Source organism: Alosa pseudoharengus, unplaced genomic scaffold (genome assembly GCF_046254945.1).
Source record: "Alosa pseudoharengus isolate Yale_2024_CS ecotype anadromous, Long Island Sound unplaced genomic scaffold, YU_APseudo_1.1 YU_APseudo_1.1_scf_12, whole genome shotgun sequence".
In the NCBI taxonomy this organism is placed as follows: domain Eukaryota; kingdom Metazoa; phylum Chordata; class Actinopteri; order Clupeiformes; family Clupeidae; genus Alosa; species Alosa pseudoharengus.
This window is the reverse complement of record NW_027468587.1, coordinates 8,065,767-8,082,993: the sequence shown is the minus strand read 5'-3', so window position 1 is coordinate 8,082,993 and position 17,227 is coordinate 8,065,767. Positions and strand designations below refer to the sequence as shown.

Here is a 17,227-nt window from a genome sequence, read left to right as displayed (position 1 = left end):
TTCTCTTTGTGACAAATGTATGAATGACAATGCAGTTGGGTTTTGATGTTTTTTCAGGACATGATGCATTTGTGGCTTTGTCATCATTTAAATTGTTTGTTATTTATTTTACAATAGTTTGATTAGGGTGGTTGTCCTGAATAGACCGGAGCCTTTGATTTGACTCTGTGCTTCTTTTTTTACATTTCTAGTACATTTCCTGATCTCTGCTGTGTTAAGCTGTTGCTATTGATGTTATAGCGGGGATTTTTTTCCAGATATATTTGTGTTCATCGTCTCTCTGTGTTTTTGATGGTTTAGAGAATTCAGTTCACCATATTGGAGGATTTGCTATTCGTTGCCCTTTTACAGTTTGCCATAGTGTTGATCCCAGAATGAGGCTTGCTATGAAGAGGCTTGCTATGGACCCTGCATATGTGCAATACCCTATGTGACCACAGGGAGGCTCTACATCCTTCCGAGACTCACAGGAAGTGGAATTCTGACACTCTACAGTTTTCCCCCCTTCTCAGCCCTTCACTAAATCCAAGCTGCAGGTTCGATCCCTTCTGTGGTCCTCAGGGTCAGTGATCGCTATGGTGACCCCAGAGCGGGACATATGTTTGCGTGCTTGTCCCCGACCTTACACGCGGTCCCACTTCCTGACCCCCCTGTTGGGGAGGAGGCCGCAGCCAGACCTGAGTCGTGTCTCTCACCACCCGAACAGCTGTGGGTGGGTGGAGGGTCAGGTAGTGTGTGCGTATATGGATGTGTGTGTGTGCATACATGGATGTGTGTGTGTGTGTGTGTGTGTGTATACATGGGTGTGGGTGTGTGCGTGTGTGTGTGTGTGTGTGTGTCATCTGTTGTATTGCCCCTTATCAGAACCTTTTTGGAGGAATATGTTCAGTGATATGTTTCCAATCTGCCTACTGCTTACATGCACTGATGGTGGAATCATAGACAAGAGCAATTACAGTATGCTGGAGAACTGTTCTCAAATGGATAGGTATGCTAGCCTGTGTTTGCTGCATTCTTTATGGTGTAGCCCACCTCGAAGGGGATATGTTTTCTGGCCTAAAGTCAGTTTCTCATGTAGAAACTTTCCTTTCCTCTTGAGAGGACCTCGGTGATACTTTATCTGTAATGGTTTCAGCCCCGGCCCCTACACACACCTCATGGAAATATCCAGAACTTCTGCAGCATTGCAGCAACGGTTTTAGTTTGTGACCAGGACTCTGTCATCACTTCAGGCCTCATAGCGTGCCAATTGATATTGTAGAAAATTTTTTTGAGATATAGGCTAGCAGTACCAAGTCAAGTCAAGTCAAGTTTATTTATATAGCGCATTTCATACACAGAGGTCATTCAATGTGCTTTACATAAACAAAACAAAACAATAATAACAAATAAAAGCCTAACCATGTTAAGGTACATGTTAATATTATAAGACAATGAAATAAAGGAGGAGTATTTCTATTGTGGCAATTGACCAACCGCAAAGTAACCAGTTTAGCTCTCAAGGCAGTGTGCTACAGATTAACGAGACAGCAGAGTTTGGGCATAACTTATTAATGGATGATTTTTTGGGAGACATTTGGGGACATTTTATTGTATTTATGTGTAACATGGAGCACAAAACTACTAGGCGGCTATAGTGGAAATGACACCATCTTAAAAAAAAAGAGCTACAAATCTGCATAATGGCAACACCTGCATAATGGTATGAATTTGCAAGTGCTTACCGTTCATTGTAAAGAGTTCCACTGTATGTGTGATTTCAATGCATATCATTTTGGGATGTGTTTTATTTCCTCTCGTCTGTGAAAAAAACTCTATATCCTAGTGGCTCATACACTGAAGGGCGAATTGCCTGTTTGAGGTATTGTTTTGGCAGAGCATTTGGACGAAGCCACACGAGGAAGAAGCCATTCTGAATGAGCACAAAACCGCTTGTGATGGATAGTTCTGCACTCAGAAATAGAATCCTGATAGCCAAAGCAGGAGGGAGAAAACACTTTCATTAATCTTAAAGAATGTTTAAATTAACTCAGAATCTCTTCCGCTGGAAAAAAGGGAGTGGGGAAATCGCTGACAGCCTATTTATATCTCCAAATAACATGGAAAGGACTCTAATTTGTCTTGGTCTCCAAGGTGTCATTCCAATGAACACACAGATACGTTGGGCCGAGCTGCCTCAGAGGGCCTGATGAAACAACAATAATTACTCCGCAATTCAGATTTAATTACAGACTTGTGTTTCTGCCGGATTCTCATTTTTAATCGCCGCCCCTACCATCTCCCTACCTCAGCACCAGCAAAAAATTTAAAAAATAATCAATTACGCTGTTGTCCCGTTTACGGCAGGGCGATAGACGACACTTGCCTGTAAACCAGCAAAATAGCGTTGTCTCCCTGCATGAGGTCAGACATATAGTCTTAGATGGGGGACTGCTAGAGAAACTTACTATTCTATCCCTAACATGAGGGCCCTGATCCCAACAGATGTGACAGGCTATGATGGGGGAAAAAACTGAGCAATATGTTTGACTATGTGTAGTATACAGACTTATAGAGGTATATTTGACAAATGATGGATTCTGTTTAAATTAGTGGTAGTTTTAGCTTGATCATTCCAGTGTGTCCATTGACTTATTGAAATGGGCTATCTTTTTGTCAGCACGTCAGTACAGTTGTATCCAATAACTGTGTGTTTCTCATTGAGCTATTGGGGCGGGGGCGGGGGGGGGGGGTGGTCGGGTTGCCTCCCGGATTCCAGGTTCCCTAGGGAAGGCCATTGATATCATGTCCCTCTTAATACTGTTATGCCTTGTCTCCTAATGAGCTAGACAGGCAGGAGAGGTGGAGGCCCTGCTTTACCCCCTCCTGGTGTTAAACTGCTCTTTGGACAAGATAGTGTTATGCAGTGAGACAAGCTCCCTGCTCCTATGCTCCTTTGCCTGAGAATCTCTGGTGATTTGTGAGTAAACTGTCTGAGCCATCCCAGTCGTGGTACCTTTGCCCCCCCCCCCTCCTCCTCCTCCACCCTCCCTTCCACCCTTCTCCATCTCTCTGCCAGGCTCTGTGCAGAAGCTCTTTTAATAGCATTAGAATGCCTTGTGTTCTCCTTCCTTATTGTTCGCGAAGGAGGGTGGCTGGCAGTTAGATTTGGCCAAAAAGCACTGACGACAGCATCTCCGTCCGCCACCCCCCCCCCCCCCCCTGCACCCGCGGACCGTGTAGTAGTAGCCTACGGATCCTGGGGTGCTGGAGTCGGAGCGTGAGAAGCAGAGAGTGGATGGGGTGGCGATTGCGCGACTGTACGCGAGTGTGTGGGTCTGCATGTGTGCGCAGTTCCTGGTCAGGAAGGGAGGTACAGGGAGAATGTTAAGATGCTAACCATTTCATCGCGATCGGAGATGCCTCGTAGATGCCACGCAGGTGTTATTTGTCCGGTGGCCCCCCTCAGACTGCTGTGAAGAAATCTTGCTACAGTCAGGGATAAAACCTCCGCCCGCGTCTACATGTTTTTTTTTCCGGGCTAAGTTGGGAACATTATGAAAAAATACGCCGGCATCGATTCTCTGTCGTATAGAAACACTTTTTGCCAACATCAGAAAAAACATGGAACTTGAGTGGCGTTGCTCCGTTTGATGCCACCCTGGAGGTAGTCGGGGCTCAGAGCGAGGACAGGTGGATGGATTGTTTGTGAGGAGAAAGGACCTAACGGTGGATATCGAAACGGAGAAACGGGAAAATGCAGTTTGAGACATTGCGTCAGTTTTGTAGCTCGGTTTTATCTCATTTCAACGGGGCTTTCACTCCGCCTCAGAACATTTTGCAGACGGAGCTGCTGGAGCAGGCGTTCAGCAACATCGGGTGAGTGATTCCTTGCGAAAGAATGTGTGATTTAAGATCCCTTTCCCCGCTGGCATACGCGGTGTATTTCAAAGGAGGGGGGGGGGGGGGCGGCTGTTATCGATCAGCACTCTTTGGCGAAGCCAGTTCGGAAAATTGTAGTTGAAATGTCTCGCAGCGAAACCGTGCGACAGGCTAATTCAGCATCGTATGTATCCTTAACATTTGAGAGCGATATGTTAAGTTGCATTTTGGAGGTGTGTGCGCGTCCTGGCGTTCCGCTGCAGCAGTGCCTCTATGCGTGTGTGTCTGTGTGTGTGCGTGTGTGTGTGCGCGCGCGCACAAGGCTCTGTGCCGCTGTCGCTGAGGGCTACAGATATCGGTGTCGTGAGGAGTATTTCGTTAAGCTGTCCTTATCTCTTAAGTAATATTCTCATCACTCTACTCCCCCCTTGAATACCCTAATTTACAATAGCTCACCGGGACTTTGACGGCACGTTTTGAAAGACGGTATACTGAGCAGAATTAAAGGTCCGAGCTTTGAGCGTGTATTCGCCCGACTCTTGGTGCGTGTGCACTGGTGAAATTTACCCTATTCAGCATCCCATTACTCTGGACCCCCAACTCCAACACATATTTACGGCTCCTTTCAGCGCTGCGGGCAGTAGGAGATATTTACACGCCCGAGAGCGAGCCTTCATGTGTCATCGTCTCCTGCAGTGACACACATTCTTAGCTTACTGTACAGTGCTAACCGTTTACAGCGACAGCGGTAAGAGCCGCCGCACCAGGGTGCGTGCCTCCATGCGTTTTTGTACCTGGGGGAGACTACAATCATGGAGACAACGTTAAGATGAAAGGATGGAGAATTAATGGTAGACGTTCTTTCCCAATACCTTAAAAACTCTAAAATGACTAATAAATGACTAATTCAGACTAAATAGAGAGAGAGAGACCCATGCCAATGGTCATCCATGAATTCACTCACCTATCTAAAACATAGATAAGAGAGTCAAATAGACACGGGCATACGTCCTCCGTACACATACACACATATAAGTATATTACCATCTATACAACATATTCAGCACTATATGTTCAGTATATATTTCTATATGTTACTGATGATATGCTTGTTGTGTGGTGAGAGCCTGTCTGAGGCCATATTTCTCTGTCTGTATCAGTGTGGTGGTGGTGGTGGTGGTGGTGGAGGTGGTGGTGGAGGTGGTGTGGCTGCCCGGTGGGGGGGCCCATCTGGCCTCTCAGCGGCCCTGCCGCGTGGCACCCCTAATCCCCCCCCCCGTGTCACGCACACCTCACCTTTTCCACTGTGAGTAGGGACATCACCTGCACCGCACCACACCGCTCCACGCCACGCCGCGCCGCGCCGGACTTCACAGTCCTGTTCCGGTCCTGCTCGCCTTCTGCTCTTCATCCCACACGCAGGTGATCTTACCTGTTCAGATGTGAGACATGTAACGGAACACATAGGACTACGCTGAAGGATAAACGCACTGGACAATGACAGGGATGACAGACAGGTCATGTACGCTGTTTAACTCACTGTATCCAGCCCTGTCTACACCATTCCAGTCCTTACCCACCCACAGTACAGTCAGCTTGTAGAGTTCATACCTAGTAGCCACCTACTCTGTGTCAAGCATTCAGAACGGTCTGGAGTGGGAGACTCTCCTTTCCTGGTGCTAGCGGCAGCTTTCACTTTCATAGTCCTCAAGAGGAGACGACACACACACGGTATGTTGAGCGTGCGGCACACTATGACTACAGCATGGTTCATCACAGCCAGCAGGGGGCGCTACCCCATCCCACAGCCTTAATTGCAAGAATTCAGCTTACTTTGAGGCCGTACAAATGCAAAGTTGAGTTTGTTTGTCAATTTTTTGCGATAAAGGAGATGGTGATGTTTGAACAGGAGAAGGTGAACATTCAAAGATCTCCTGCTGTCCTCTCCCAATAAGTGTGTGTGTGTGTGTGTGTGTGTGTGTGTGTGTGTGTGTGTGTTTGTTTGTGTATGTGTGTGAAAGCAAGGATAAGAACAGCATGGCCATCCTATTTTAGACAGCAGTGTGTATGCATGTGTTAATGTGCATGTTTAGAAGAATGTGTGTGTGTGTGTGTGTGTGTGTGTTTGTGTGTGTGTGTGTGTGTGTGTGTGTGTGTGTGTGTGTGTGTGTGTGTGTGTGTGTGTGTGGTGTGTGTCTGTGTATGTGTGTGTGTGTGTGTGTGTGTGTGTTTGTTTGTGTATGTGTGTGAAAGCAAGGATAAGAACAGCATGGCCATCCTATTTTAGACAGCAGTGTGTATGCATGTGTTAATGTGCATGTTTACAAGAATGTGTGTGTGTGTGTGTGTGTGTGTGTGTGTGTGTGTGTGGTGTGTGTCTGTGTGTGTGCACATTTATGGGCGTATGTGTAAATGAGAGTGAAAAGCTCTCAGCCGCTGTGGTCATCCCAGCTCGGGCGACAGTTCTCTCCCCTCTGCACTCCACGCTCCCCACCCCTGCGTGTGTCCAGCACTAATGGCCCGTGCCTGGCCATCCATAGCCATCTATTATGCATGCCAGCGTCAGCGCACGCCCTAATGGCGGCCCCCAGCGCTTCTTAGAAGCCCCGCATCTTCAGCCGCGGTGTGGGGTGGTGGTGGTGGTGCTGTTGCAGCCCCCTTCCCCACTCACATAACCCACCCACCCAACACGCCCGTGTCCGGAGTTACGACGGTACGTAAACAAACCGCCCGGTTTTCCCAGAAAGTGGGAAACGTTCAGGAAAACTGGGTGCACATGCTGCTACTGTATGTGTTTGTCTCTGTGAGGCAGCTGATGCCATTTGTTAGTTTATGGTCTATGGCCGATGCACTGATCTGAGCCAAACTCGCCATCGTGAAGAGTCGCACAGGCCTTAAAAGGGGCCGTGGTGCAGTCTGGACTTAACATACTTACAGCAAAATACACACACATGCCTATAGCACATTATACCTACACATGCCTATAGCACATTATACCTACACATGCCTATAGCACATTGTACCTACACATGCCTATAGCACATTATACCTACACATGCCTATAGCACATTATACCTACACATGCCTATAGCACATTATACCTACAGATATAGATAACGGATGGAGACGAGTGGTACAGTATGTTGCCTTTACCTGTAATTGTGGGAATTGGCTACATGCATTTCAGATTAACAAAAAAAAAGAAATTCTGACCACAGTTACCCTGGTATATAAATGGCCTTTTTTGTCTCACTGAGCCATTGATCCTATACATTAGAATCTTAAGAGCACAATGAGACTTGATCGTTTTCTGCAGATTTTCCCAACAGCACTGTCATCACCTTTCCCGTGTTTATGTTTAGCAGCTGCGTCACCTATCGATTCCCTGGGTTCAGGCTCAGGTGTCCAGTCACAGAATGGTATTTTTCCCCCCTGGACGGTACAGCAAAGGACACGGAAGGCCTACTTCTGTGTGGACATGGGCTAGCCAGTAACCGCCAAAACGTTTGTGTACCTCTCTCACAGTCTCATCAACAGTTGCTGTGTTGCATAAAATCTGCTTGTTTGGCACATTCAGAAATCCTCACTGTGGGCTGTCTGCATGAGTCAACCTCCCCTCCACGCTTTCCCATTCTCCTGTTTCATTACAAGGTGGAACAGCAAATGTCCACCATGAGAATATCAGGGCAAACTCAATTTGATGATTACTCTGCGTTGTTAGAGCCTATCGTAGTCTTTTCCATAGTGTAGAGGTGACTGTGTCCACATCATATTATCAAAGTCTGTCCAAGCAGGTAAACACGTAAAGTGAGAGCAGTAAAAGTATGAGGATCGGGAAAAATGATGAGGAAAAATCAGTGTGAGGATCGTTTTGTAATGGGATGTTTGCTAGGGGAATCTCTGATGCAGTAGTCATGGAAATGAAATGCTGTGTAGCCTTTTAACTTTGCACACAGAATCCTTTCTCTCAGTGAGTGGAGGCTACTGCTGCACCCTCCCTGCATCCAGAGCCGAGTCATAATTGGTGGAATATCCCCTCACAACACACACACACACACACACACACACACACACACACTCCCCTCCCACTCCCCGCCACGCCGCCTCCGCACTCACCCTCTCTCTCGGAGCCCCGGTTGCCATGGCGACTCTGTTTGATCAATAACGAGGATGATGTGTCCCCCCTATCTGCTAATCCCACCGTCAGCTAGACGGAGAGGGGGCGGGGGTGGAGATTGAGGGATGCCCCTTTCAAGCAGGGGAACACAAACACACTTAGACAAACCAAACACACACACACACACACACACACACACACACACACACACACACAAACACATACATATACTGGTACACACATACATAAAACCCATATAGACGCCCCCCCCCCTTAGTCACATACACACAAATGCATTTACAGACACATACAAATGCACACTCACACACATACACAAACAAACACCTACGCAAAGCAACTGCGCACACACATACACACACACGCACGCACGCACACACACACACACACACACACACACACACACACACACACACACACACACACACAAACGCACGCACATACACACACACACACAATCAGGAGGAGTGTGTGTGTGTGTGTGTGTGTGTGTGTGTGTGGTTTGGGTGGTGGAGAGGATAGGAGAGCTAAGATTTAGAGAGGCCATGCATGGAGGCGAGGCTGCTGAAGATTACATTTTCTCAGTGATCCGCCACATGAGTTACATGCGGCATCAGCCAGCCGCTGTGGCCCTCCTCTCTCCCCTCCCCACTCTGCCCCAGCCCTCCCCGATCTCTCCCACGCAGGCAGGGCCGGGGGGCGCTCTCTCCAGGGGACCCACTCGAGGACCCAGAGCCAGCTGCGGTGGCAGCTCCTCCGGCCCTGCGCTGGGCCTCCTCCGGGCCTCCTCCGGCCCTGCTCCGTCCACTGTCCCCGTGTGGAGTATGCTGTGTGTGTGTGTGTGTGTGTGTGTGTGTGTGTGTGTGTGTGTGTGTGGGGGGGGTTACATTTGTGTAACTTTCCTTGGCCACATCAGACTTACAGTATATACATATGTAAATGTAATTGAGGTTTCTAGGCCAAGTATTCTTGTGTATACATGGAATTTGGTCTCTGCATTTATCCCATCCGTGAATAAGTGAACACACAGAGCACACAGTGAACACACAGTGAGGTGAAGCACACACTAACCTGGAGCAGTGAGCTGCCTTGCTACAGCGGCGCTCGGGGAACAATGAGGGGTTAAGTGCCTTGCTCAAGGGCACTTCCGCCTGTTCCCACTGGTCGGGGATCGAACCGGCAAGTCCGGTTCCAAGCCCAAAGCCCTAACCAATGGGCCATGACTGCCCCACGACTGCCCCAAATATGCCCCATATTTGCTTGACTGACTCAAGTCCGATTTCTTTCCCACTGTGCTTGCAGTTCCTGACGCAATACATGTTATAGTTGAAGGAAGACAATATAATATAGGCATACTGATACCTGGTGCTGGACCAAAACCCTGTGTTTAATATGGTTAGATGCATTCAGTGAACAGGGATGCCAGTTTATAGAGGGGCACTGAACTACTACAGAGTTCATGTGTTGTGAGGGGAAGAAGTCTAATACTGTATTCTGGTCATCAGGTGATGTGGAGGACATCTGACCAATTCAAGACATTAGTGTGATACTGCATTCATAGGTAGACTTTGAGCTATTGAATCCTTGTTTTTAGTATCCAGAGTAGACCATGTCCAGAAGTCATAGATATATGATTGTGTGTGTGTGTGTGTGTGTGTGTGTGTGTGTGTGTGTGTGTGTGTGTGTGTGTGTGTGTGTGTGTGTGTGTGTGTGTGTGTATGTGTGTGTGTGTGTGTGTGTGTGTGTGTGTGTGTGTGTGATCTACACCTGATCCTGTCACACACAGCCCAGACACCTGTGCTGACATGATCATGTGCAGAATTAGTTGAGGCTAATCTCATATGGATGGGCAGGCTGCCAAATCAACTGGACCGTCTGCTGCCCTGTCTCCGAGATAGAGTGAGTGACAGGCCATGCCTCTCAGGTTAATCCCAAGCAGGAGTACTATTAAGTAGCCTACACACTGGGAGCTAATCTTGGAATTATATTAAAGTTCATTATTAGCTCGTGAGAAACTACTTACTGGAAGTAATGTGAAGCTTTGCTTTGCTGATAAACTTTAGAAAACCCTTCAGCCTGGAGACAAGCATGCCAGAGCTGCCCTGTAGCCATGCTGCAGATTTCTACATACTGCAGACTTTGCTGAAGGTATTTTCTAAGCTTCCTGGGTTAAGCTTACCTTCTTTAGATTGTTACCAAAGACGAGCGTCTGAATATCTATGATTGTGATAAACTCCTCCCATACTACAGGTGCATCTCAAAACAATTTGAATATCATGGAAATGTTCATTGTTCCACATACTTTATTTCAAAAAATAAGTGAAACTTATAATCTAGTTATATTACGCATAATCTTGATGATTAATCTTGATGATTACAGTTTGCAGCTCACGGAACACTAGCAATGGTTTTGTGAGCCTTTAATCTCTCAGTCTGGGCAGGGCAACAGACTTTTCCATGATACTCTGCACCTGCACATGTTACTGTATAACACTATATCACATTGTGAGACAAAAGTGTCAATAAACTCTGCTCATCTGGGTTGCAAATCAGGCGGGGGGTGGGGGGAAGTTAACGTGGTTAACGGGAGGTTGTGGGACGCTTGTGAAGTGGAGAGTGTCAAAGGGAGGGAGGGAGGGAGGGAGAGGGCAATCAAGGAGTGATCAAAAGGCCCACTTCTCTGGCAGATGCTGAGCAAACAGCAACAGCACACACACACACACACACACGCACACACACATACCATACACAATATACACACACACACACACACACACCATACATATGAACTCTTAAACTGGTAATATCTCTCCTTTCGTTGTGAGAATAGCATGCCTCTGCTCTATTACTGTAATACTGTTTTCATAATCATTATCATCACTATCATTACTTGTAGTTACACACTTCAGGTTGTTAGCAAAGATAGAGTAGTTGAATATCTATCTGATTGTAATGAACTGATCTCATACATCACAAAACTGTCCGTTAAAATGACATTTACAGGTTCTTAGAGCACTGCAGTTGCAGTTCTTAGTATGGACAATAGTGACACTTTCTAACACAGTATGAACTATTTAGTTAAGCACATTAAGATTTAGTACATACTATACAAATGGGAGAGAGAGAGAGACATACACAAAGAGAGAGAGAGAGATAGAAAGAGAGACAGAAAGAGAGAAATATTTGGGACTGTGACATCTGGACTCTTTCATGCTCATCAGGCGCAACTGATCTCCTGAAACGGTGGAGAGTGTGTGTGTGTGTGTGTGTGTGTGTGTGTGTGTGTGTGTGTGTGTGTGTGTAAGAAGGGCCAAGAGCATGACATTAATGGCTGGCATAAGAATATTCACAAAAGGACCCTTCTCCAGCACACAGGCCATTTCAGCCAAGCATCATCAAGCCCCTCCAGGGACCAAGTGTGGCCCTTTCATACTCAGAAAGAGCAGGGTGTGTGTGTGTGTGTGTGTGTGTGTGTGTGTGTGTGTGTGTGTGCGTACTTGTGTGTGCGTGTGTGTGTGTGTGTGTGTGTGTAGAGAGAGAGAGAGAGACTGTGAGCCAGTCATATCTGAAACTCTGGCCTGTCCCAGGAGGGCATTTTTCCTTTGGAGTGTGTCCTATTCAGCTGTAGCCCAGATGTCAGTGTGTTGTGGGCATTCAAATGTGTCTTTCCAAATGAGATGACATCCTTTTTCTCTCTCAATCGGAAATTGCAAACAAATACCGTACTGTACAGACAATTTCAAAATCTCCCTGTTTGGATCGACACTTGAGTTTTCATTGTCAGTAGGCATTATTTGATTCAGGCATTCGGTAGTGCGTTTTGGTGAAGGTCAACTAAAAGTCTGATTTAAGAGCTCCGAACGCTCCCTTTCACTTAATCTGTCCATCTGATTTTCCCTCTCTCAGGCCATTGATTGTTTTAAGGGATGCTTATCTCAGATGTTTCTCTCTCTCTCTCCCTTTTTCTCTCTCTCCTTCTCTCTTACTCTCTTCCTCTCTTCCTCTTGTCCAAAGAAAAGAAGAATCACTCCATTCCCCTGAGGTCAGCTGTCAGACTCATTAGGTCTACATGGATCGTTTTACTTGATGATGGCCCGCTTTCTTTAACCCCTGCTGCTAAGACGACTATGTTTTTACATGTCATGAGGGTATGGTTTTCAGTCGAGTTTCTGTGCTGAGTTTCTAAGCCTAGTAATGTCATTACAGGGTCTTCTTGGTGTGGTTCTGCAGACTAGGAGTTCTGTAAGTCTCTTTGTGTTCTTAATTTGATTGGATTCGGTTTGTGTTGTGATGTTTTATTGAATTACCATTAGACAGAGCTGGGGCTGAAAAGTAGCTTATCAAAAAGATCAAAGAGTCATGAAAGCTTCATCAAAACCTCCAAACATCTGGGCTTTGGCAGAAGTCCCATCCCCTTCAACATCCCAGCCTCCCCCCCAACATCCCAACATCCCCTCCAACAGCATGCCCTCATCTCCCTGTCATCTCCCAGCCCTGGAAGCCTCAGTCAACTCCAACCCCCACTCCTCACTCTTTTTCTTAATTTCTCTCTTCCCTTCCCTTCTCTCCTCCACTTTCTTCTCCTCCCCTATCTTTTTCTCCTCTCCTCCATTCATCTCCTCTCTTTTCCTCTCCTCTCCGCTCCACTCCTCTCCTCTCTCTTCCTCTCCTCTCCGCTCCACTCCTCTCCTCTCTTTTCCTCTCCTCTCCTCTCCTCTCCTCTCCTCTCTTAGGATATTGATGTTATTCTGGAGGCTCAATGAGACTAATTATGTCCATATTTTGCTAACACCAATGCTCCAGTGCTCTTTTCCCTCCCTCTTCCCCCCTCCTCCTCCTCCTCCTCCTCCTCTCTTCCTCCGTCTCCCTCTCTCTCTCCCTCTCTATATCTCTGAGCACATGCCCAATAAACTCTGCTCATCTGGGTTGCAAATCAGGCGAGGGGGGTGGGGTGGAGGTAACGTGGTTAACCGGAGGTTGTGAGACGCTTGTGAAGTGGAGAGTGTGTGAGGGAGGGAGAGGGCAATCAAGGAGTGATCAAAAGGCCCACTTCTCTGGCAGATGCTGAGCAAACAGCAACAGCACACACACACACACACACACACACACACACACACACACACACACACACACACACACACACATATCATATACACATGAACGCTTAAAACTGGTAATCTCTCTCCCTTCTTTGTGAGCATATCATGTCTACTGTACTAGTACTCTAATCATATCCACTGTCATTACTTAGTCACTCTGTGTGTAATGAGCATTACCTTTATAGATTAGCATTCAGTGTCAGTGTTGGTATTGCAATAGCACTGCTGTTCAATCTAGCATTAGCTGTTTTGTAGTTCAGTGTCAGTATCAGAATACTATTGTACTTGTATCAGTAAGATTAGAGACAGCGTTCTTGTGTAAGTTTTACTGTTACTGTTTGTAAAGTAAATAAGGTGATATCACTAACTAAACTATACGAGATTGGTTTTAGTTGTAGTATAAAGTGATTGGTCTGTTGTAGTATAGCATTATAGTATGATATGTATATGTATGCCATTGCAAGGCTACTCAGACATTGCAGTTGCCATGGAGTAACTCCATCTCAAGGACATCCTGGAATCTCCAGATAGCTGTTGTCAAAGATAAAACATGCTTCTTGGGCGAAGGTGCTTTTTTCTTTTTTCTAGTTTTTTTTTTAACATCCCTTTCCCTTGCAGTTCATTGCCAGCCAGCCTATATCAGAGTTGCTGTCTTTTGCAATTACAATTAACCTGCCCGACCCCCCCCCCACCCCGCTGCGGGCAGGCTACACTAAACTCAGACTCAGAGTTCAGACAGAATCTCTCTTCCTGCACTGTCACTGCTGAGAACTCCGAACACAGACCCCCAAAACACAGTCTGAGCAGCTGAGCCGTCACTCAGCATTAGGGCTCTTCTGTTCTGTGTGTGTGTGTGTTCAGCATTAGGGCTCTTCTGTTCTGTGTGTGTGTGTGTGTGTTCAGCATTAGGGCTCTTCTGTTCCTTGTGTGTGTTCAGCATTAGGGCTCTTCTGTTCTGTGTGTGTGTGTGTGTGTTCAGCATTAGGGCTCTTCTGTTCTGTGTGTGTGTGTGTGTGTGTTCAGCATTAGTGCTCTTCTGTTCTGTGTGTGTGTCTCCGTCTGACTCTAGTCTCTCTATGGTGGATGGATAGAGAGACAGGCAGCCAATCAGACTGCTTGCTGTCGCTCCCCTGGCTTTTTGAGTGCTTTTTTAACATTGAGTGAAGTATGACTGTGCGATGCAATCGGGAGCCATTTGGTGGCTTGACTCTGTGTGGTCTGGCATCAGGCCGGCATCGTCCAGGGCTCCCCCCCCCCAACCCCACCCCATCACCCCTTCACACATGTGTTTCTTCTTCTGTAAATGTCTTGTCTCGTGCATTTTTTGGCACTTCAGTCGGCACTGGCAGCGTCATGGATACGAGTGGCACAGAATGGTGCAGTGTGTGTGTGTGTGTGTGTGTGTGTGTGTTGTGTGTTTGTGTGTATGTGTGTGTGTGTGTGTGTGTTGTGTGTGTGTGTGTGTGTTGTGTGTGTGTGTGTTGTGTGTGTGTGTGTGTGTGTGTGTGTATGTGTGTGTGAGTTGGTGTGTTGGTGTGTTTGTGTGTGTGTGTGTGTTGGTGTGTGTGTGTGTGTGTGTGTGTGTGTTGTGTGTGTGTGTGTGTGTATGTGTGTGTGTGTGTGTGTGTGTGTGTGTGTGTGTGTGTGTGTGTGTGTGTGTGTGTGTGTGTGTGTGTGTGTTGGTGTGTGTTGGTGTGTGTTGGTGTATGTGTGTGTGTGTAGGGGTGCTGCAGTGATGCAGAAGGAGGATGTCAGGCTGTGGTCATGCATGGTTTCCTGCCCTGCGGCCAAGCAGAGTGCCCTCTTCCCAATCCAACCCCCAGTCAGTCGGCCGCTTCTCAGCCTCTCTCCAGGACAAGGCCCGTGCACTCTCAGGGCCACCTGATCACAGAACACTCTTCACAAGACCCCCCCCCCCCACATGCGCACACACACACACACACACACACACACACACACATGTGTCTTATTGGGGAAGCGAGAGGTATGCTCATAGTCTGGGGAGCAACATCAAACATGTTTACAAGCCTACGGTAGCAGAAACAGCCTTTCAAAACAGCATAGTATATTTGCTTGGAGGCATTGGGTGTGTGTGTGGTCTGTGGTGCTGGGCACATTCCGTCAGGAGACGCGCACACACACACACACACACACACACACACACACACACACATGCTCTTTCTCTCTCTTTCATACTTGGTGTTAAGGGATTCATCTTGTCTGCAGTTGGGCTTGGCCGTATGGTGTCAGTGTGTTTTTTTTGCGTGTCATTTAGGCGTGTTGTCGCGGCGCCCGGGGCAGCAGGGGTAAGTGGGTCTGCTGTAAGCGATACGCCAGACGCTGCGAGGGCTGATTTGATTAGCCGGCCTTCAGGAAGATGTGTGGCGCTCGGCATGCGTGTGTCAGGAGTCGTCAGACGGATGAAGACCTAATGGAGCCGGGTTAGGGCTCCTCCACTCCCCCACGCCCAGCAGCCAATCAGGAACCAGCACACCCCCCCCCACCCCCCCACACACACACACACACACACACACACACACACACTTCTCCCAGTGTGGGTCCCATAGTGTGTGAGTGCTGTATGACTGCTGGCTATCTATATGTTTTGTCCTATGTCACCTGCCTAGGGGCTGCAGATGAAAAGTAGTTATTTTTACTAATTCTGGCATATTTACATGGTGATTTTTACACAATGTTGATTTATATGCATGGTCCCTATCAAATAAACCAATAAATAAATAAATATTGGTGCCCTCTCGATGCATGACAGACGATCCTGAAGAGAGAGGAGGACTGTTGGTGTGTCTGTGAGCATGTGACTACAGTATTGACATCTTCCTCTTTTTCTGTCTTCCCTCTTTTTTGTCTTTCTTTCTTTCTTCCTTTCTTTCTTTCTTTCTTTCTTTCTCACGGAAAGTCACCCTCTCTAACCCCTTGCCATGGCCATCATGAGTTCACACGAAGTGCCTCATAGGTATTGAAGCTTTGCCGTATTTTTTTCCATAATTGATGGCTGTTAAAAATAGAGCTTGTCGTGGTTCGGGTTCTATGGAGTGCCGGAGGCGATATGGAATGCTCAGTGGAGTGGAACTGAGCCATGTTTCAGATTGAAACGGTCGCCTCGAAAGAGGCCTTTTCATGTTTTTCTTTTGTGACATAATTGCTATCAACGTCCCGCCAGGATGTAGTAGTACGTGAGCGGTCCCTCCAGACCCTGTGCTGATGTCCCGATGAGCTGGAGGTGTGCGGAGAGAGGGTCCAGCACCAGCTGTTCTCCGTCATCGTGGACAGGACGAGGCTGGCGACGAAAAGAACGGTATCCCAGGCGAACCACTCAGTGGCCATCAGGTTGTGATCGCCTAGACGTTTGTTATGTGTGCACTGTGAAATGTCATTTCTGTCCTATGCTTACGATATTATCGTATTGGTCATGTTTGGATCTCATTCATGATCAAGTTAGATCCTGTGTTTTTTGTTTTGTTTGTTTTTTTAGACTTCAGTGCTGCACTCCCCATGAAGATTTTTTTAGTGTCAGTGAGATTAGGAATGAATTATTTGTAATCCATGGTGTGTGGGAGTGTTTATCCATCCATTGGCTGCATTTGAACTCCTCACTGATAGGGGGCACTGTGTTACCAGGGAGGTTTTGAGATTCCATCAGAAATACATACACTGCTACCCACAAATAATCTGCTGAAAGCGGCTTTGCTGATTCTTCAGATTGGCCTACTCTCAGCTCTCAGCTTCCCCTCTGTATGGATAGCATGGAACTAAAAAAACTACTCCGGTCAAATAAGAGGCACACCTGAATCATGACGAAAAAAATCTGCCTCCATTTAATGGACGCTAATGAACCTCTAGTTTGCTGGCCAGTTCAGATGGTTTCACCTTCCATAAATCAGTTGGAGTTGGACTGTTATTTGGTTTTTGTTCTTTGTTAAACGTGTTGCATTCAGTGTTGATGTTATCAGAAGTACACAACAAGTCAGCAAGCTAACTTCCTGAGTCCTCTCTCTCAGGGATCCTTTAATGGTCCCTAATGAACATGGTGTCAGTCAGCTGTGTCTCTCGCTAGGGAAAGACACAGCAAAATGGTTCCGTTTCAGAAGCCCTGAAGCCTTCGCCATTCAGA

At 47.0% G+C, this 17,227-nt stretch overlaps 1 protein-coding gene across 1 annotated transcript in view; it reads left to right on the top strand.

Annotated features, from left to right (window-relative positions):
• Positions 1-3,736: 3,736 nt before the first annotated feature.
• Positions 3,737-17,227, top strand: part of rims2a (regulating synaptic membrane exocytosis 2a) — a 126,305-nt gene continuing 112,814 nt past the window's right edge. The window contains exon 1 of the mRNA XM_076279968.1: positions 3,737-3,858. Coding sequence (XP_076136083.1) covers positions 3,737-3,858 — 122 coding nt within the window. The remainder of the gene's footprint in view (positions 3,859-17,227) is intronic.